At 34.0% G+C, this 22,708-nt stretch overlaps 3 protein-coding genes across 3 annotated transcripts; 1 reads left to right on the top strand and 2 right to left on the bottom strand.

Annotated features, from left to right (window-relative positions):
- Positions 1-2,782: 2,782 nt before the first annotated feature.
- LOC142529192 (CBL-interacting serine/threonine-protein kinase 5-like) lies at positions 2,783-4,650 on the top strand. Its single transcript, XM_075634650.1, has one exon. It carries the CDS (start codon positions 3,082-3,084, stop codon positions 4,456-4,458), a length of 1,377 nt encoding a protein of 458 aa, XP_075490765.1. The 5' UTR covers positions 2,783-3,081; the 3' UTR covers positions 4,459-4,650.
- Positions 4,651-14,708: 10,058 nt separating this feature from the next.
- LOC142529698 (cinnamoyl-CoA reductase 1-like) lies at positions 14,709-18,092 on the bottom strand. The gene is made up of 5 exons (XM_075635308.1): positions 17,856-18,092; positions 17,613-17,767; positions 16,875-17,060; positions 15,976-16,328; positions 14,709-15,029 (listed from the first exon to the last, which is right to left on the bottom strand). Exons 1-5 carry the CDS (start codon positions 17,974-17,976, stop codon positions 14,843-14,845), a joined length of 1,002 nt encoding a protein of 333 aa, XP_075491423.1. The 5' UTR covers positions 17,977-18,092; the 3' UTR covers positions 14,709-14,842.
- A 2,417-nt stretch (positions 18,093-20,509) lies between these two features.
- LOC142530113 (small ribosomal subunit protein eS12-like) lies at positions 20,510-22,272 on the bottom strand. Its single transcript, XM_075635894.1, has 5 exons — positions 22,160-22,272; positions 21,880-21,923; positions 21,085-21,370; positions 20,865-20,930; positions 20,510-20,782 (listed from the first exon to the last, which is right to left on the bottom strand). Exons 2-5 carry the CDS (start codon positions 21,885-21,887, stop codon positions 20,723-20,725), a joined length of 420 nt encoding a protein of 139 aa, XP_075492009.1. The 5' UTR covers positions 21,888-21,923; positions 22,160-22,272; the 3' UTR covers positions 20,510-20,722.
- Positions 22,273-22,708: the final 436 nt, after the last annotated feature.

Here is a 22,708-nt window from a genome sequence, read left to right as displayed (position 1 = left end):
CTTCGATTTGAAAATTGATCATTATCGAAATATGTATTAATTTATTTATTACGATGAAAGAAACAATTCCACAGACAGGAGGCATATCATTTATGGCAAATGAATGGTTTTCTTTTCTACTAACTCAATCGAGTATGTATCCGATGAATTTCGGATATGTGCATTAGCCTGCACGTTACATATACCAGGTTAACCGACAACCTCAAACTGAGGATCGAATCGAACATTGGACTTTGACTCTAAACTTCGCACATTCAATCAACTTAATTATCCTCGATTGTGCAAATGAGTTTTTTGTGTGTTGTATGTGCTTGCCATGTTACTCTGTGTCCATATTACGATAAAAGAACTTAATTTTCATTTAGAGTACTACCAGAATTTAGCGTTAACTAAATGGTTAAAAGTTTTTACTAACAAGACACAATAGTATTTATATCCAGTGTATATTTTGAGAAAGAAGAAATTTGAAGTATTTTAACTAATCCATGATAATGAAGTGTACGCATGCGATTTTAAGAGTTATTTATTTAATGTGACACACGATGTCGAAGAGAGCGGGGAGTGGTTGTCGGTGCCATGATGTTGTATGGATAATGTGTAGCTCCTGACAGGCTAGGTGAAGGGGACATGAATGAACCGATATCACACCGGAACGAGAGAGATTCCAAAACTGTTCATGTATGAGACTATGCAGTTGAGAAGTGCTTAAAATATTTGATAGGTACTATTCATATCGAGAAAGTGTATATTATTTTCGGGAGCTCATCAAATAAGAAGTGTAAAGTTAAGTTTGCTTAACTTGAGGCAATTTTGGGATGAGTGAACCCCTGAGAATCTTTCTAAGATGCGTGAGAATAAGAACATAAATACGTTGAAAAGATTCGTTTCGATACAGTAAGAACTGTTTTCCATTCTGAAACCTTAAGTTTAATTGCTTCTTATTTATGATTATTTTTGGTATAATCTCTTTGGACTACAGGCACAACAATCAGATTTTTTTTTATTAAACAAATCAAACATTTATTTATTATACTGACCGTCGCATATGTGACAAATGTTGTGCTAAAAAATAAATGAAGATATTTTGAGAGACTATGGATACATTAATCTCTAGATTAGCTAAAGTTTAGTGACAAAATACATTATTAATGAAATATTTATTTTCTTTAACCATAACTAGACCTTGTATTTGTGCCGTGGCTTGCAGGTAGATTATAAATCATTCCGTTTGTGTTTGGATAGAAAGATTTAAATGGAGTTGACTTCAAATTCACACCTCAAATCCGTCATAATAATTTGGTTCACAATTAGAACAAGTGATTTAAAATCACTTATATTAGTTAAATATATTTTTACGATTCAATTTCAAATATACAAATCCTCGGACAAATCATAATATTATTGGAAATACAAAATTATTCTCACGAAACTTTTCGAAAGCCTGACATGTACTTGATCTGATATAAAATTTCTATAGCAATTTTACATATTATAAAAATTAAGTAATCTACGGGTAAAATATCAAAGACAAAAACTTGTGTAAGACAGTTTTACATGTCGTATTTTGTGAGACGAATCTCTATATGAGAAAATATTATCTTTTATCCTGAGATTATTATTTTTTATTGTAAATATCGATAAATTTGACCCGTCTCACTGATAAAAATTTGTGAGACCGTCTCACAAAAAACCTACTCAATATTAAAATATCGTGCCCATAGTTCAATACTAATAATTCATATTTCATTCCACCTGGTTTTCTATCTTTACTACGTAGTATTCATCCCGCAGAATTCAAAAGGCTAAAACTTCATCCATTTTCCCTAAGTGGGAAGATTCTCCATTCTGCTGCTAAAGAAATAGCTTCAGTGATGTGATACTTTCTTTCTTTTCGATGGATATCGCTTCTCTTGACCAAAACAAAAGCTAGTAAAATAAGCTCCATAAGGTTGGGTGGCTATCGATCTTATTCTTATTTCATGTCTTTCACCGAGACGAAGAAACAACACCACCTCGATTTGACATATGCCTTAATTTTTAAAATAATGAATTAAATTCAGATGATTGAATATATAATACCTCGGTTCGATATTTGAATCTGTTTGTTCATTTTTCAATAACAAAAGTATTTAAACTTCATTCAACAGATCATGTAGGATTACGATTTTCACTCGTTTATTCTACCGATCATAGAGATGCGAGTTTCAAACTTAATAATTCATACCCAAAATTTATGTTACCTGGCATAACATTTAACTTAGTTAATTGTGAATGGAAGAAGTTATTTATAGATAATCCTCCTATTTTCTTTCTTAGTCAGGCAAATCTTGAAGGGGCCATGTTACGGGGATTTGGTTAAATGAAAGCCGCACATTGCATTTGTGATTATGTCATTTGGCTCCCACAAAAAATGCCAAGTTGCATTATGACACTGTCAATATTATTACATATATTATTATAATACTTTTAATCCAAGATTTTTCCGTTCTTTCTATGGGCTCCCGAACACTCCACATAAAGGCAAAATTATGTCCTCCAATCACAAGTTGACACCCCCTTACCCCACCATCTAAATATTCTTTGTAAACATCAAATATTTATATAATATTATAGAAATAAATTATGGATGCTTAAAATGAAAAACAAGATGCCATAATCAATTGTAATTGGCATAATAAATATTTAAAAAATAATTGTTAGTAATTTAACCCTAAAATAAATTTTTGAAACAGTTGGGCCCACCACAAACTCACACACTATATTTTTTGCACCACCAACCAATTGTTCTCTCAAAGGGCTAGACGAATTCTTCTACTTCATGCTCCTAGGCAAAAAAGATTCTCCTCCTTCTCCTCCGGCCCCGCCGCAACCGCAACCTTTGCGGTTTCTTTCGATTTCCAAGGCACAATTTTTGTCGTTGCTTGGTCTATTTCTTTAGTGTCCCATTACAACTTTTGCTTTCGGGACCAAACCAAGTAAATTGATTAGTAAATTCACCGTGTGTGTGTTTAATTGCTATAAATAATCGACCAATAGCCCTCGAACTCAACCTTTTGCCATTTTTCTTGATTTGTATTCCCAATGGAGGAAAAACCCACAAAACATACTGAAGAAAACCACCAAATCAGCAATGGATCCTCTAGGAATATCATTTTCGACAAGTACGAGATGGGGCGGCTCCTAGGCCAAGGCACCTTTGCCAAGGTTTACCATGGCAGAAACCTCAGGACCTCCGAAAGCGTCGCCATCAAAGTCATCAACAAGGATCAGGTCAAGAAAGAAGGGTTAATGGAGCAGATCACCCGCGAAATCTCCGTCATGCGAATGGTTCGGCACCCGAATGTGGTAGAGATCAAAGAAGTAATGGCCACGAAGCAGAAAATCTACTTCGTCATGGAGTACATAAAGGGCGGCGAGCTTTTCGCGAAAATCGCCAAAGGGAGGTTGAAAGAAGATGCGGCGAGGAAGTATTTCCAGCAGCTGTTAAGTGCGGTGGATTTCTGCCACAGCCGCGGGGTCTCGCACAGGGACTTGAAGCCCGAAAATCTGCTTCTTGATGAGAACGAAAACCTCAAAGTCTCCGACTTTGGGCTGTCCGCTTTGCCGGAGCACCATCGGAACGACGGGCTTCTGCACACGCAGTGTGGAACGCCGGCTTACGTTGCTCCAGAAGTGCTTAGGAAAAAAGGGTATGATGGTGCAAAATCGGACATTTGGTCGTGTGGGGTGATTTTATATGTTCTTTTAGCAGGATTTTTGCCATTCCAGGACGAGAATCTGATGAAGATGTACAGCAAAGTTTTCAAGTCTGAATTCGATTTCCCCCCGTGGTTCTCCTACGACGCAAAGAGGCTAATATCCAGGCTCCTGGTTGCTGATCCACAGAAGAGGATCACAATTCCAGGGATCATGAAAAATCCCTGGTTTTGCAAGGGATTCAATAGGCCGATCGCCTTTTCGATCCAAGAACCAGCGAATGAAACTCCCTTGGATCAAGAAGATGAAGCACAGAGGAAAGAATTAGAGCTAAAGAGATCAAAATCTTCCCCCCCTTTCTACAATGCATTCGCATTCATATCATCAATGTCATCCGGGTTCGACTTATCGAACCTTTTCGAGAACCGATCAAGGTCCGGTACGCTCTTCACGTCCAAATGCTCGGCCTCCTCGATCATGTCGAAGCTCGAGTCACTGGCCAGGAAAGCGAACTTCAAGATGGTTTTCAACAAGGATTTCAAGGTGAGGATGCAGGGCACATCGGAGGGGCGTAAAGGTAAGTTGTCGGTGACGGCGGAGGTGTTCGAGGTCGCGCCGGAGGTGGCGGTGGTGGAGTTCTCGAAGGAGGCCGGGGACACACTCGAGTATAGGAAGTTCTGCGAGGAGGATGTGAGGCCTGCCTTGAAAGACATCGTTTGGAGTTGGCAAGGGGAGAATTCTGTTTCGGGGACTGAAATGTAACTTAGCTTCATGTTCAAGGCTAAAAGAGTCCTTCCGTGATAAACTAAAACCAATTTTGTAAAAAATTTGCGTAGCTTTTTGTCATGTTTGCGACTTATTATCGTGTGGGGTATATTAATTCCTACTGTAAATATTGTTTTACCTTGTCTAAGGAAGAAATCTAGTATATGAAATGACCATTTTGCCCTCCAACACTCAATTTTCTACACTTTAGAGCTGCAAGTGTTGTGTGAAATAAGGTGAAACTATAGCTCGTGATTATTATTATTATTTTTTTTTTTTGGATTTTTTTGTATAAAACTTTAAATATTTCAATATCATTTTATTTGATTTCACTCCTCAATTCGAAAACATTATTAATATAACACAAAAACTTTTTTAAGACAGTTGTTTTGTGAAACAAATTTTTTATTTTGTGGGTCATTCATGTCAAAAGTTTTGTTTTAATGTAAAAAATATGATCATGATTGATTCATATTACAGACAAAGATCCGTAAAATCGTTTCATAAAAGATACGTTAATATGACAGAGAGTCTTTCAATAAGTGAGTACCTAAAGAGAATATTCACGAATAATATATAAAATAATGACTAATTATTTTAAACAATATCCCTCTATAGACTAACACCACCAGCCTGCATTTATTTATGTGCTAGTCGATATCAAGAAAGTTAATCTAACAAGTTAACTAACTTGGCCTTGTACGGAAAATTTAGTTGATTTTTGTCGCTTTTCAATTCCAATCCATCAAACTTTAATCTTTTTTTATTTTTATAAACTTTTTGTTCTTTTGGAAATTTAGTCAGAACAGTCCTTTAAGTTTACTTTAATTGTGTGCGGTAAATATTCACATTTGAATTTTGATCATACAACTCATGTCATGTTTTGATTTTTAGTAATTTTTTGAAATTCTGACGTGGCATCGAAAACACAAACAAATCAATTTTGTGAGGCATATCTTCTATTTTGTTCAGATATGAAAAAATAATAATAATAAAAAGAATAATTAATCACAGATAAATCAAAAAAATGAGAATCATCCTAAACAATATAAATTAATAAAAATAATAGTTGTAATGGTCACTGAATAATAATGGTAAATATTATTTAACCGATCCTCGTTTTTATCATATTATAAATTTATTTATTATTATTTGTATTCATATGAATTTAATACTAAGTTATAATAATTTTTTGATACGTGGGAAAACAGTAAAAAAACATATATTAGGATATATAAATATTATATTATACAATATTTAGTAAATTGTTTTTTTTTTAAAAAAAAAACACACACTTTTGACACGAGCTATTTGTTTTGTTATAATTTCGCTTGGTTCTATGGATGATTTTTGTTTTGAATTTGTTCAAGATTCGAATCGATTGCTCGTTGAATTCAAAATTACACTATATCAAATTACACTATTTTTAATAATAATGATAATATATTACTTGAGAGATTATTTTTTCATTCTTTATTGAGTTGAAACGATCTAATAAATCTATATTCGTGAAACAAATCAATCCAATTCATATTTATCATGAGATATAATATTTTTAAAGTAATTTTTTTAATATTTTTTCATAAATTAAATATGATCATAAACTCATCTCACAATAGTAACCGTGTTTGTATGTTATTTCTTAAATCAATTCATTTCATCGTATATACAACTGTATCCGATCGATATTTAAAAAAAAATCAAATTCGACTGATATTTAAAATAAAATGTACAATAAGTATCACCAACAAAAAATAAAATAAAAACTTACGGTGCCTAGGTTTTTGCATCAACGTAATTGTTATGGTCATCTTCATCACCATCCTCATCTCTATTATTATCGTCATCGACGAATCCTATCGTATTTTGATTTTTATATAAATTTTTGAATTTTCGAAAACGCTCACTCTCTCTCAAACAAACACTCAATATCTCACTCCCAAAACAAACTCCACGTTATTTCACTCCACATTATTTCACTTCTCTTTCAATAAAAACACCCATTAATTCCTTCACAAATATTCGTTACACATGCAACGCGACAACGCAACGGGTAAATAATAAATTAAAATCTAAATATATTTGACCATAAAATTTCAGTAATTCGAAGCTAAACTTATATCGGCCACCTATCCAAAAAGAATCTGAATATTTTTGTTGGTTTCGATAATTTTCTTGTGGAATAAATAAATGTTTTGCCCATCAAATAAGGAGGTCCCTCAAAATTAATTTATTTCATAGTACAGCTGCCATAATATTGTAGCATAACACGCGTACTAAATTCTTTTTCTTTTTTAAAAAATAATAATATAATAATAAAATAAAAAAGTAATAAATAAATTATCCACACTTCTAGCATCTACTAAACTTTAATTAATAATTTTTACAATTCATTGGTCTTTCTCTCTTTTTTTTTATGGCGTTATATACAATACGTGGTTGGCTGATAGTTCAAGTATTTGGCTTCGCATGGAAAATAACAAGCCCGTATTCATACCATGTGAGATTATTTTATAATAGAAATTTGTTAATTTGGAGAGTCGTGATTGTCAATTTATCGAAAATTATATATATTATAGGATCGAACGATTTGTCGAATATCGAAACTTATATCTTGATAGTCACAGTGCGATTTAAATTTTTTTCTAGCATTACACCATGTCAAAATGACAAGAGTTTATCACTTTTATATACGAGGATGAATATTTATTTACAAATTAATTTATTCATGATAAATGTAAAACCGATCAGACAAAAACTTGTGTGAGACGGTCTCACGGGTCGTATTTTGTGAGACAGATATCTTATTTGGGTCATCCATGAAAAAATATTATTTTTTATGCTAAGAGTATTACTTTTTATTGTGAATATCAGTAGGATTGACGCGTCTCACAGATAAAGATCCGTAGGACCGTCTCACAAGAGACCTACTCAACCGAGCGACTACTGTTGTTTAATTAAAATCAGTTGCTGATATTAATGATATAACTCAAATATCTTTAAACGTTACATTTTGATTGTTAAGCATTTCTCTCATATGATTTAACCAATTTGTAACCATGAGAACGAGAGGTGTGAAATTAACTCCTTTTATCATATGGTCGACTTAAGTGCTAGACTTCGAGGTCGACCTTCAAGCTCAAACTCGACTCAAGATAATATTTCGAATATGTCGAGTTTTGATCGAACAGCTCACGTAATTGTGACCACCTATATATACACATGTATATGTATACATATCATTTATTAGGGATGAGATGGGTAAGAATTCACCTCTCTTTACTTTTATATAGTTTGATGCCATTTCGACCAATAGGTGGGTGGATGACACTTTTTGCTCACCAAGTTGGGACCAATTGGCTTGCATGTTTGCCTAATGTGGCCCGCTGCGGTTACATCTGGTGAGAAGTATGGCTTCACGTGGTATTGAAAAGGTAATATACCAAGTCGACAAAAGGAGGAGAAATGAGCTGGAGATCGAGAAAAACTAAACAAAGTGGAAGATATTGGAAAATAATATTTAAAATGTGTGTATTGAATGTTTGAATGTTGAAAATAAGAGTTGTAAATATTGAAAATTAGTGTGTGATGATGTAGGTAATGATGTATTTTATTTTTGGATTATTTGTAAAGATTTCCTATAAATAGATCTCTCATTTGTGAAGAAAATAACAATTGAGTAGAGAGAAAAATATTATAAAGTGTGTAGTTTGGTAAATTTTGAGAGTTTGAGATTTTTACTTTTTACCATAAATTTTTACTTTTTCACAACACGTTATCAGCACGAAGCTCTAAAAGTCCTACATACTTTTCCAAGCTCCAAACAGAAGAAAAAGGTAACAAAAATAATTATATTTATTTTACTGTTATTTATTTATTGTGTATTTATTTAATATACAATATAATGTTATTATTAGAAATAATAAAAATAAATTTTTCATAAACTTGTTATAAATCCGGGGAGGATGTTAAGACGACATCCCACACTCCCGGTAAGGGATACGACAAGTATAAAAGCCTATAAGGTTTTTAAACAAAATAAATTATGACACTCATTATAATATTATGATATGATATACATAATTATTTAAACATGTCTAATATTATATATATCATATTATTACCATAAAATTATACAAATACATACCTTTATTTTTTTTGTACCCCAACGGTCATAAATGGTAAAAAACGGCTAGTTTTTGCCCTATAAATATGATCTCACAAACACATTCCATCACTCCAACTTTCTCTTCTTCTCTAAAAATTATTCATCATCAAATTTTTCGAAGAAAAAAGAAGATGGCTTTCTCAAGGATATTTTTAATTATTTTGGTTGTCATACTCACGAGTCTTGTATTTATCGGAGAATATCCTCCTCGTGCGTTTTCTTTATTTTTACAAATACTTGTACTTGTTGTTTATCCATTACTTTGTATTGCAATAATTATTAACTAATAAAATGCATCGTAATTTTTTTTAGTACCACCATGTCAAATTTAACAAAGCTCGAATTTGTTGCGCTCGACATCACGGGAAAGAATTATATGCCATGGACTCTAGATGTAGAAATGCATCTTGAGTCATTGGGTCTAAGCGAGACCATTAAAGAAAATGGCATATGCACGTCACAAGAAAAGGCAAGAGCCATGATATTTTTGCGTCGACATCTCGACGATGGATTGAAATGTGAATATCTGACTGAAAAAAATCTCATGGCTTTGTGGAAGGGATTAAAAGAAAGATTCGAACATATAAGAGAAGTTATACTTCCGACCGCCTGGGATGAATGGAATACATTGAGATTCCAAGACTTTAAAAAAGTCAGTGATTACAATTCGGCGATGTATAGAATAATCTCGCAATTAAAATTTTGTGGACATGAGGTCACAGAATCTGAGATGCTTGAAAAAACATTTTCCACGTTTCATGCATCAAATATTACTCTACAGCAACAATATAGAGTACGTGGATTCGCGAGATATTCTGAACTCATCGCCTGTCTTCTTGTGGCGGAAAAAAACAACGAGCTATTAATGAGAAATCATCAGTCCCGACCCACTGGATCAACAGCATTTCCAGAAGTAAATGATGTAAGTAAAAATGAATTTAAACATGGAAACCAAAATCAAATTCAAAGACAAGGTTTTGGTCGAGGTCGAGGTCGTGGACGTGGACGTGGACGTGGAATTGGCCGTGGTCGTGGTCAAGGCCGTGGTTTTGAAAATAATCGAGATAGTTATTTTTATAACTCATCTCAAAAGAACGTCCCAAACCATCCACAGAAAAGGCATCATGAGAATACAAGTGTTAATGAGAAGCATTCAAAAAGATATGAAAGTTCTTGTTAGATATGTGGTACTTCAGGACATTGGTCCAAAGTTTGTCGAGCCCCTGAGCACCTTTGTAAACTTTATAAAGAATCATTAAAGGGGAAAGAAAAGGAGACAAACTTCACTGAACGCAGTGACCGTTTGAGTGATTCAACTCATTTTGATGCTGGATGATTTTATGAATGATTTCTGTGGAAATGATCAATATGTTGGTGGGATAGAAATGAACAATATTGATGCTGCAGATTTTCTCAACGATTTCTCTGAAAATGAACAATATAATGGTAGAATATAAATGTACAGTAATCTATTTTTCATGTATTCATAGAATAATGTTTTATTGTATAATTATGATTTGTGTTATATTTAAATATATATTGCAAGTAATTTATTTCATTGCATATTTTTTTGAAGTTCAAATATGGAAAATGCTATGAGCAAAGCTGAAGTTTGCATACCCGATAGTGGTACAACGCACACTATCTTCCGAGATAAAAGATATTTCTTGGAACTAAAACCAACAAAAACAACGGTGAATACAATATCAGGTCCTGTAGACTTGATTAAAGGATGTGGTAAAGTACAATTTTTGTTACCTAATGGTACAAAATTTTTGATCAATGATGCTTTATATTCACCACAATCGAAAAGAAATTTGTTGAGTTTTAATGATATATATTCCCATGGGTATGATACTCAAACAATGAATGAAGGGAATGAGAAATATATGTGTCTTATCACATATAAATCAAGAAAGAAATATGTGATTGAAAAACTACCAATGCTCCCTACTGGATTGCATTATACACATATAAGTCCCATTGAATCAAACATGGTAGTTGATAATTCTTCGATATTAACCAATTGGCATGATCGATTGGGACATCCTGGTTCAACAATGATGCGAAGAATTATAGAAAATACACATGGTCATCCACTGAAAGACCAGAAGATCTTTCAGAATAATAAGTTTCAATGTAAAGCATGTTCTCTTGGAAAACTTATTATAAGACCATCACCAGTCAAAATCCAAACTGAATCACCAATGTTTCTTGAACGTATTCATGGTGATATTTGTGGACCAATCCATCCACCATGTGGACCATTCAGATACTTTATGGTATTGATTGATGCCTCCAGCAGATGGTCACATGTATGTTTATTATCAACTCGAAATGTTGCATTTGCAAGATTACTTGCTCAAATAATAAAATTGAGGAATCAATTTCCCGATTATACAATCAAGAAAATTAGACTTGATAATGCTGGTGAATTTACTTCCCAAACTTTCAATGATTATTGTATGTCTATGGGAATCATTGTTGAGCATCCTGTTGCTCATGTACATACACAGAATGGATTGGCTGAATCATTGATTAAACGTCTGCAAATGATTGCTAGACCAATGATTATGAAAACAAAGCTCCCTATTTCTATATGGGGACATGCAATTTTACACGCTGCTTCATTAATTCGCATAAGACCAAGTGTATATCATAAATACTCCCCATTGCAGCTTGCATTTGGTAAAGAACCAGACATTTCTCATCTGAGAATTTTTGGATGTATGGTGTATGTGCCTATTGCACCACCGCAACGAAAGAAAATGGGACCTCAAAGAAAGGTTGGAATTTATATCGGTTATGATAGTCCATCAATCATTCGATATCTTGAACCTCAGACAGGTGACGTGTTCACAGCACGTTTTGCTGATTGTCATTTTAATGAGGAAATCTTCTCAATGTTAGGGGGAGAACAGAAACATACCGAAAATGAAATTACATGGTATGTATCATCATTGTTACATCTGGATCCAAGAACAAAACAACTGTGAAAAAGATGTACAACAAATTGTACACTTGCAAAGAATAGCAAATCAAATACCAGATGCATTTGCAGACACAAAAGGGGTAACTAAATCATATATACATGCTGCAAATGCCCCTGCTCGAATTGAAATTCCAAATAAACAAATGGAAGATACTCATGATGTCATTAAACGCCTGAAGCGTGGAAGGCCAGTCGGTTCCAAGGATAAAAATCCTCGAAAAAGAAAATTCATAGAGAAACACGATGATCACAAAATAAAGAATGACGTTTCTGAAGAAACACATGATGATCACAAAATAGAGAATGATGTTCCTGAAGAAACACATGATGATGAAAATGTTCTGTTAGAACCACAAACTGACGAGAATCATGAAATCTCTATCAATTATATTAATACTGGAAAAATATGAAACCGAAAAGATATAGATGAAATTGATGATATATTTTCTTATAATGTGGCAATCGACATCATAAATGATAACGAAAATCATGAACCAAAATCTTTTGGTGAATGTAAAAATCGGCAGGATTGGATAAAATGGAAAGATGCCATCCAGGTTGAATTAAATTCGCTAAATAAACATAATGTTTTTGGACCTATAGTCCTTACACCTGAAGGTGTAAAACCTGTTGGATACAAATGGGTTTTTATTCGAAAGCGAAATGAGAAAAATGAAATAGTAAGATATAAAGCTCGACTTGTTGCACAAGGTTTTTCTCAAAGGTCTGGAATTGATTATGAAGAAACGTATTCTCCTGTGATGGATGCAATTACGTTTCGGTATTTGATTAGCTTGGCGGTATCTGAAAATTTAGAAATGCGTCTTATAGATGTTGTTACAGCTTGCTTATATGGATCACTTGATAGTAATATATATATGAAAATCCCTGGAGGATTTAAGATGCCTGAAGCACAAAGTTCAAAACCCAGGGAATGTTATTATGTGAAATTACAAAGATCATTATATGGGTTAAAGCAATCAAGTCGAATGTGGTATAATCGACTAAGTGATCACTTGATAAAAAAGGGATATGTAAATAATTCAATATGCCCTTGTGTTTTCATTAAGAAAACAACATCCGGATGCGTAATTATTGCTGTATATGTTGATGATTTAAACATCATTGGAACGAATAAAGAAATTCAAGAAGTTGTGTCATACTTGAAGGAAGAATTTGAAATGAAGGATCTTGGAAAAACCAAGTATTGTCTAGGTTTACAAATTGAACAAAAAGAATGTGGAATGTTTGTTCACCAGACAAATTATACAGGAAAGATCCTCAAACGTTTTAATATGGATAAAGCAAATCCTTTAAGTACTCCAATGGTTGTTAGATCATTAAACATAGAAAAGGATCCATTCCGTCCATGTGAAGATGATGAAGATATTCTTGGTCCAGAAGTACCATATCTAAGTGTCATCGGTGCCCTTATGTATCTTACAAATTGTACAAGGCCCGATATATCTTTTGCCGTGAATCTGTTGGCAAGATTTAGCACATATCCAATAAAGAGACACTGGAACGGAATTAAACATATATTCCGTTATCTACGAGGAACGATAGACTTGGGACTTTTGTATTCAAAAGATGCTAATCCAAGTATAATTGGTTATGCTGATGTTGGATACTTATCTGATCCACACAAGGCACGTTCCCAAACTGGATATGTATTTACTCGTGGAGGCACTGCAATATCTTGGCGTTCTCAGAAACAAACGCTCGTAACAACTTCATCAAATCATGCCGAGATTATTGCACTACATGAAGCAAGTCGTGAATGTGTGTGGTTAAAATCAATGACCCAACATATCCAAATTTCATGCGGATTATCATCTGATGAGAAGCCTGTGATACTATATGAAGATAATGCTGCATGTGTTGCTCAAATGAAAGAAGGATACATAAAAAGCGACAGAACTAAACATATTCCTCCTAAGTTCTTCGCATTCACCAAGGAGCTTGAGAAGAATAGATGTATTGATGTTCGTCACATTCAATCAAGTGAAAACTCATCAGATCTCTTCACAAAGGCACTTCCTACGTCAATATTCAGAAAGCACATATATAATATTGGGATGCGCAATCTACGAAATTTGTGAAGAATTGTTCATGTCAACATCAGGGAGAGTTTACGTGACTGCACTCTTTTTCCCTTACTATGGTTTTTATCCCAATGGATTTTTCCAAGTAAGGTTTTTAACGAGGCAGTACAAAAACACGTAATGAAGACATCATCGTATCATGATCATCATCACAAGGGGGAGTATTGGAAAATAATATTTAAAATGTGTGTATTGAATATTTGAATGTTGAATATTTGAATGTTTAAAATAAGAGTTGTAAATATTGAAAATTAGTGTGTGATGATGTAGGTAATGATGTATTTTATTTTTGGATTATTTGTAAAGATTTCCTATAAATAGATCTCTCATTTGTGAAGAAAATCACAATTGAGTAGAGAGGTAGTTTGGTAAATTTTGAGAGTTTGAGATTTTTACTTTTCCATAAATTTTTACTTTTTCACAACAGAAGATACATTTTTTTATTTTTATTATGGCATATCTTTCTTAGCGAAAACTTGTGTGAGACGGTCTCACGGATCATATGAGAAAGATATCTTACTTAGGTCATTTATGAAAAATTATTATTTTTTATGTTAAGAGTGTTACTTTTTATTGTGAATGTCGGTAGGATTGACCCGTCTCACAGATAAAGATTCGTAAGACCGTATCACAAGAGACGTACTTATCTTTCTGCCAACATCGGTAGATAAAATCTCGTTGTAATAATTGATTTGATCGCGTGATCATATTCCTGGACGTGGATACTTTTCAACCGAATTTAGCCCTTCTCCTGACGTCGTCGAAGGTGTAGATTTGAATTTATACAAAACAGGTGATTGAAAAGTGTTGAACGTCAAAAAATTTTAATACCAGTGAATGAAACATAAGTTTTACCCTTGAATTAGAGGTCGGAACTAATGGATTTGTTAAGATAACAATGATCTGATATGACGACGAGATCATATTTTTCCATGGTACGTATCGGCGAAACGCCACGGAAATTCCCATTATACATATGTAATAGACAATAACAAATCACATAGTATAACCATAGGAATATAACACACGATAACGTTTTAGCCACCTTGTCATAAATCTAGGTAACGAACGTTTCAACAGAATAAAGTAGGAGGCCCAATAAACAGTAAGGGCTGGCTAGGATTGAATACGAAGAATGGGCTCATCAGTTTGGGCTGGAATTGGAAGGTGGCCTTTATCCTGTAGGCTTTTGACTGTATCATACAGGCTCTGCTTTACTGGTGTGAACTCCAAGCCCAAATCCTTTAGCTTTTGATTTGAGAATTTGTAAGGTTTCTTCCTTGGGTTCTTTTCATCTGAACACCTGCACCCAAATTTATAAAAGAAAACGAAATAATATTCACGACCAATTTCAACCCAAGCACCAATTTGAATTGCGACTTATAATCTTGCTACACTTGACATGTATAAATAAAATGGCAAGTTTCAATTAAAGTTCGAAAGATTCAAACATTTTCGCGTACTCTTCGAATTATTGCTTGAAAATAAATACTCGAAAAATTCGAAATTTGTTTATTCAATATATAATTATATTATATTAATAAAATATTAGGGCTTGTGAGCGATTCTCTAACTATCAAACAAAATAATTTGAGTTCGATTTATGCTCAAAAAGAAGATCGAACATGTTCGAATTCGATAAACTAGAATACGATTCAAATATTTTTCGAGCTATCTCCAAAAGCTTGTGAACTGGTTCGATTGTGCATTGGCACGAAGATATCCATATCACCATCACCACCACCATCACCACCAACAAAAAACAAAAAAAAAACAAAAACCATGTGTTAAAATAAATAAATAAAGAGTAGGTGTCTTGTGAGACGGTCTCACGAATCTTTATCTGTAAGACGAGTCAACCATACCGATATTCACAATAAAAAGTAATACTCTTAGCATAAAAATTAATATTTTTTCATGGATGACCCAAATAAGAGATCTGTCTCACAAAATACGACCCATGAGACCGTCTCACATAAGTTTTTACCATAAATAAAAATATAACGATTTAGAAAAAAAAAGTGTCATCAAGAAAATGGTGGGGTTCAATTGGTGACTTAAGTGCTCGATTGACAATCACATGGTAGTTGGTGAGGACTCTCTCCGTTCACTCATTCGTTTAGATATGCTTTCCCAACATTCTACCCAACATTCTATGTAGTCGGCGAAGCCTAAAATTATCATATCAAAACTTATGATACCAACAATATTTTATGAAAAATCTAAGAAAAATGGATAGTTAGACTCACTTTGTAGGTATCGGATACTCCGGAAAGAACTTGGCGAGAATGTCTACCACCTCGGCACGATGGAGCACGCTCTCTGCGCAAAGGTGCCGGCCGGATGCCGCCGGCGACTCAAACAAGAGTATGTGTGCCAATGCAACATCCTTTACATGGACATAGGCTTGGGTAGAGTTAGCATAAGTCTTTGCGGAGCCAGTTAAATACTTTAAAATGTGAAGAACACTGGCATTAATGACTGGCTGCAGTAGGGGGCCGAGGACCAATACAGGGTTGATCACTACGAGGTCCACACCTAGCTCCTTAGCTGAATCCCACGCTGCTTGTTCAGCCACAGCTTTTCCATAGCAATACCAATTCTGAATAGGGCATGTAAAATAAATAAATTAACAAGTAGATTAAATCATAATATTGGACTCAAAAGAAAAATTGCTTCGATATATTGAAATATTTTTAGAGTGATATAATTATTTAAAATTAATATTCTTTATTATTTATAATTTTGAATTTAAACTTTATTTGGTCACAAATTTTAATATCTAGTTAATTTCTACTATATTAAAAGGAGAGAAATTTGGTTTTCTTAATGTATGAAAAAAATACTCCGCTTGTTCAATAAAAAATTATATTAAATCTATTGTAAATTTCTAAAAATTATTATTTATATAACAAATATCACGTTATAAATTTACCTTTTAAATTATCACGACTTATTTAAATGTAATGTTGTTTATTAACTCGTGCATTTCGATATCATAATATTCAAGTTTAGCTCGAACATGTTCGAACTTTTTTCAAACTCAATTTATTTAGTTCGATAGTTTAAGAGCCACTTTTCAGACTATTCGAGCTAGACAACAACAAACGGCAAGAACTAATAAAAACCGAAATATCATATGCAAAACCTTGGTATTTTTACAGAATCCCAGATCACTCCAGCATGTTTCATCCACAACTTGATCAAGGGGTCTATTGGGGTCCATGTACACCGCACCGATTGACGAGGTTAACACGACGCGGCGGACGTTGGCCTCCGCCGCGGCTGTGATCACATTCTTGGTCCCAACCACCGCGGGCTCCACCATTTGTTCCTTAATCACCACAATTAATACGTGGATCACATATTAGATGTATGTAAAATAATAAATTAGACGTGGTTGTCTGGAAAACAACTTTTGCTAACATTTTACATAAACGAGCGTCACACGCTAATTAGAAATATTTCGTGCTTCCCATGGACTCTACTTCAAATAAATTGAAATATTTATCAAAATAATTATATTTCTATAAAATACATTAAGTTGTTTGATGTTTTGAGAATTGGTGGTCCAACCAATAAGTCCAATAGCACCACCACCACTACCAACTTTTATCCCACTTTTTATGTTATTTATTTATGTGAAAAGAGTGAAGATTACTCCAACAAAGTTCCCATAACTTATAGCTATATTCCGATCACTAATTTGTAGTTGATCTGACACCAAAATTCTACGTTCACGAGATTTTAGATTTGAGACTTGATCGTAACAAACTATCTCCGACTCGAAAAAAGAGTTTATAACAATATTAATTCAAAATATATGTGCAACAAAAAATATATATATATATATATTCATAGTTATAAAAAAAACGAAAGAGCTTACTGGATCATCGGTGACGGGTGAGGCAGTGTGAAAAACACCATTGCAACCATTAATGGCTTCGCGTAAGCTCTCATATTCATCAAGATTCGCCCTGCATAGAATCAGCCTCTCATCTGCGCCTTCCATCTCCCTCAAATGTGAGTTCTTCGGATCATCTACAACTCAAAATAATAAAAAAAAAAAGTCAAATAATATGACAAAATCATAGGGAAAAAAAGAATTTCAATGTTGTATATTTTTCACCTGGATTCCTGACAGTGCCTCTAACTGTGTATCCCTTTTCAAGAAGCAGTTTGACAAGCCACGAAGCAATGAAGCCGCCAGCGCCGGTAACACATACAACCTCGCCGTGAACCGTCGGCATGGTGTCGTTGTCAGGAGTTGGTGATTGCGGAGGAGGAAAAGGTTGGCAAAAGAAAGTGAGTGATGTAGGAGTTGGAGGAAGTGTAGGGAAATGATCTATATTTATAAACGGGAAAATTACTTTTAACAACTTCACCAACCCCGTTTCAAATTGAAAATAAATTATATATATATATATATATTTTTACTTTTTGGAGTTTTATTAAATGAGATTCTATTTTCAATAAAGGATAGACGTATTTCAATTTCTTTCCTTTGTTTTCAAGGGGCAACTTGACTTAAAAGTGGGGTTGTTAAGTGATTTTTGTGCGTGATATATACTTTTGGATTTGGTGGAGTGGTTTGATGTTTGTGGGGGGGTTATTATCATTTTATGTTACATGCACAAATTTTAATGGTCTGAATTTATTTACATTTGTATATAATAAATTTTGAGGGACAAATAATTTGAGGGATAATTGAGTTTTAAATGAATTCTTTCACCACAAACAATAATATAATTCATATATTTATTACATAAGCACACTCGTCTTCTTCGGTACTCATACATAATAAGCTCAAGCAAGTTTCCAATTGACATGACGGACAATCTTGCAAAAATATTAATATACTCGGAACCCTTTATTGATGGCTACAGATTTAAGTTGAGAGAACGGTGATGTTGACAATGTTTTTATAATTAGATTAAAACGGTTCAATCGCTCCACGATGTTGAAGACAATGTTTGCATAGTTGGATCCATGATTGAACCGATTTAGCTTGAAAAACGGTACAACCGGTTCATCGGATCAGAAAATCGCTATATTATATAAAATAATAATATAATATCATAAATAATATATTTTAAATGTATATATAAATAATAAAAAAGATACAGTTATCCAAGTTTAAAATCTAAACATACTCGTATAAGATGTATATAAATATAAAAAAAAAATATTTACCAAAATTTAAAACATGAAGCGCCGGTTCCAAAACATTGATTGGAGGCATGTGGGATGAAATACTGAAGTGGGTCCCAGTCTGAACATCGATTGTAGGCATGTGAGATGAAAAATTGAAGAATACATAATATAATAACGATAAATCGATTCATAATAATATAATTATATATAACTCTAATTATTTATAAAACTTGAATTAAACGATAAATGAAAATTATGGGAAAAAATGATGATCCATTCATATTTCCCACTTGAAAGTTGAATCCACGATCACTTCCACTCTGTCGTAGAATAATGGGAGGGCTATCTCGAAAGACGACATCTATCCATTTGTTGTACCAAACTATATTAACATTAATAAAAAATGTTAAATGAAAAACTCATTGCAATAACTTGAAATATGGGAACCCATGCACATCAAATTTGCCGTGTGGTCATAAAAAACCGTAAATAAATCTAACAAAATCTGGAAATGCTTGGGGTAGCATTTCCTGGTTCAAAGTCTTACCTACCACGCATACTACTTTCTTGCCAATATGAAAACTTCAATTTACGTACAACGAAACATTCTAGTAGCAACAAGTAGAAGATGAAAATACGAGTTTATCCCACCAAATAAAATCCAAAACAAAACAAACCACACATGCTGTTTATATTCAGAGAGAATCGGCCGAGGAAAGAGAAATGAATCCAAAACCCATCATGTTTTTTTTACCACTTCAAGATCAAAACAGGATGATAGACTAATATGGTCTGGTTTAAATATATCCCAGTCATCAGCCAACCTATATTATGTGATAGACTAGTGATAAGGTTTGGATAAATCCCAGTCATCAGCCAACCTCAATCTATTCATTATCGAGTTATCAGGGATCTTGGGTTGAGTCCATTCTACCCTCAATGTAGATCCAGTGATCTACATTATTATGGCAAGATGGGATATAATGTGGGCATCACGTGGCCAATTGCCAAAACAATTAGGTTCGTTATCATGGCAAGATGGGATATAATGTGAACATCATCACATTGCCAAAACAATTTAGGTCATTGGATTGATCCTGAGAATAATACCCACATGAATCATTCATCTCATTAACGGCGATTTTGGGAGATGTCCTGACTAGTGTCCTTTATTCTTCCTTATATCAGATTGTAGTTTGCGTCCATGATTCACCAAGGCGACCCTTGACCAGACAATTATTTCATTCTTCCCTTGTAGGTGATAGTCGCTCAGTAAAGATCGATGGCTATCACAAGTTTCTAGCTGATGGCAAAATTGCTATCCAGGGCGGCCACCTATGGCACACCGGGTGATCTTCACCCAGTGAAGACTCGGCATTTTATCGCAAGCCCGGACATTAATGATGCTCTATTTATCAAACATATCCAAGGCATATTGCCATCTATTAGTTACTGCCTTAGTGCTTGGATGGACACGACAACAATAAGAAATGAGACGAGTCTTCATCGATGGTGCTTGGTTCTTTTTTCATACAAACAATTTTTCCATATTCCCCGGAGACCATACAATGCATTATGCAGTTTTAGAGGTTTCTTCATCAAGGCAAATTTATCATGTCCATAGAGAAATTAACACGAGAATTTCAAATAACATTAAACCAGAATAACCTCAAATATTCTTGTCCAAGTTAAACTAAAAGCATTGGGAAAAAAATCTGTAATTTGTGGGTTCATCAACAGCCAATCAAAATTTTTCCAGGGAAGATATTTGAAACATACATGAGATTCTGTATATCAAGCTCCCCAAAGTATGTTAGGGAAATTATCCTCACTGGTGATTATTCAGTGAGACTTGACATACTCCTGAACAATGTGGAGGCCTTCACTTTCCTCACCAAAATCCTAATGAAAAAATCACAATCAGAACCTAATGTATGGAGAACCCCTTTGAAGAAGTATGAAACCAAAGGTTTGGATGTACTACCTTCACAATAACACAAGAGGCCCCAACAGCTTTCCTCGCCTTTCCTTCTGAATCAATCTTGCACAACTGTGAAAGTGACAATCAACACTGAAATCAAGTACTATCACATGTGGTCCATGAGAAACAAACTATAAGTGGCTCAAGATGATCTGTCATCACCACTGTCATAGAGAAATTGTTTAGTTACACCTAAACTACGAACGAACCACATTACACTTACACCAGCCCATTCACCAAGTGACTTAGCACTTGGAACCGTTATCAGGTTGACATTATGGTCAGCGCACAATGCCTTCACCAATTTGATGTAGTCTGGTTGGTTGCAGTCTTCAGCCAATACACAAAGCTGGGCAGCATGCTTCTCAATTGCTTTTGCACCTTCATGAAGGCCACGAGTTAGACCACCATGAGCTAATGACTTTTTAATCACAAGTTGCAACGCTGTCATGATGTCCATAGGCTCGCCAAGAACTGGAGCAGGTGTCTCCACAACAGCAGCCTCTTCCCTGAAAAGTAAAGAATAATATCAATAAAAAGTTTAGGCGATAGGCATTTCATGCCGTCATTGAACTGCAAGTAAAGATGCATGACCTTCCTAAAAAAACAGAGATTACTTCCATACAACAAATCGAAACAAAATGTTTTACACCATCAATTCTGGTTATCTATACTCCAAGCATTCAATTATATATGCAATCATCCCACTAATTAACACTTTTGACTTCATTTAAAATTATATAAATGAGTGGTGGTATAGCCAAGGTCAAGATTCTAATTAATCGAGCTTCGTGTATTAGGGGGTCAAGGTGGATCAACACTAATCTTCGGGGTAACTTAGAATAAGTACCAACAAAGTTAAGATAGTAAGTATGAAACAATACAAATTTCTTGGATTCATTTACAATTACGAACATAAAATTTGTCATGCTGATCAGACAATTATGAATCCGAGGACTGATTCCCACAAAGATAAATGATTAAGATATTTTCATATTTAAATGACTTAAACACGTACCCAGACATTCTATCTTCCTGATAATCGAGTGCTTCGATCTACAGCTGCAATAAAACAATAATGGCAGAAAAAATCAACTTTCTACCAACAAATCACAAACACGAGCGAAATGCATTCAATCAAAGGGCACTGCATTCCACAAAAATCAATTGAAATAAAAATCGGAAGTCCAGAGCACAATTCAAGGCAACCCACATAAAATCTTCAAACAAATAAGCTCACTGAAGTTACCAAATCATAACAAAATAAGCATAAAGGAGATATATTGTAGAACATTTACGTGCAACAGGGGGGTAAGAGAACTCCAACAAGAGAATCGGCGTTAAGTGAAGTAAAATGAATTCAGCAGGTATATTTTGCCGCATATACATATACATATACACGAAGATAATCGAAGCCCTAGCCCTGATGTATTTCAATCATCCGGCCCAAATACTATGGGGTGTTCAAACAAGGAGCCCAGCCCAAATATAACCAAAGTTTTCCCAGCCCAGCACCGTACCAATGACGTTCAGGCCTTGCCCAATCTTTCATTCTTTTACGAAAATAGTATTAATCCTTCGATTATTTTATTGTTAAAAGTAAAAAATAATAATAGGTTTATTCAATTTGTTTAAAAAATAGATTTTTTTTTTTTTTGGATTAGTAGCAAAATTTTATGATTCCTTATCTATTAATATGTATCAGATCGAGAGAATATTTGATATGGAGGTGAAGCCAATTTTAGAATTCTACAAATATCCATGTGTTGCACCCAAATTATATAAAAGGTCATCAGTTGCCAAAGTCCAATATGGATTCAGTTGTTTTGCACGATCGAAGGAGTTGA

The sequence above is a fragment of the Primulina tabacum genome, chromosome 16, assembly GCF_025594145.1.
Source record: "Primulina tabacum isolate GXHZ01 chromosome 16, ASM2559414v2, whole genome shotgun sequence".
NCBI classification, from domain to species: domain Eukaryota; kingdom Viridiplantae; phylum Streptophyta; class Magnoliopsida; order Lamiales; family Gesneriaceae; genus Primulina; species Primulina tabacum.
Note: the sequence above shows the minus strand (reverse complement) of the source record. Positions and strands in the feature narration are given on the sequence as shown.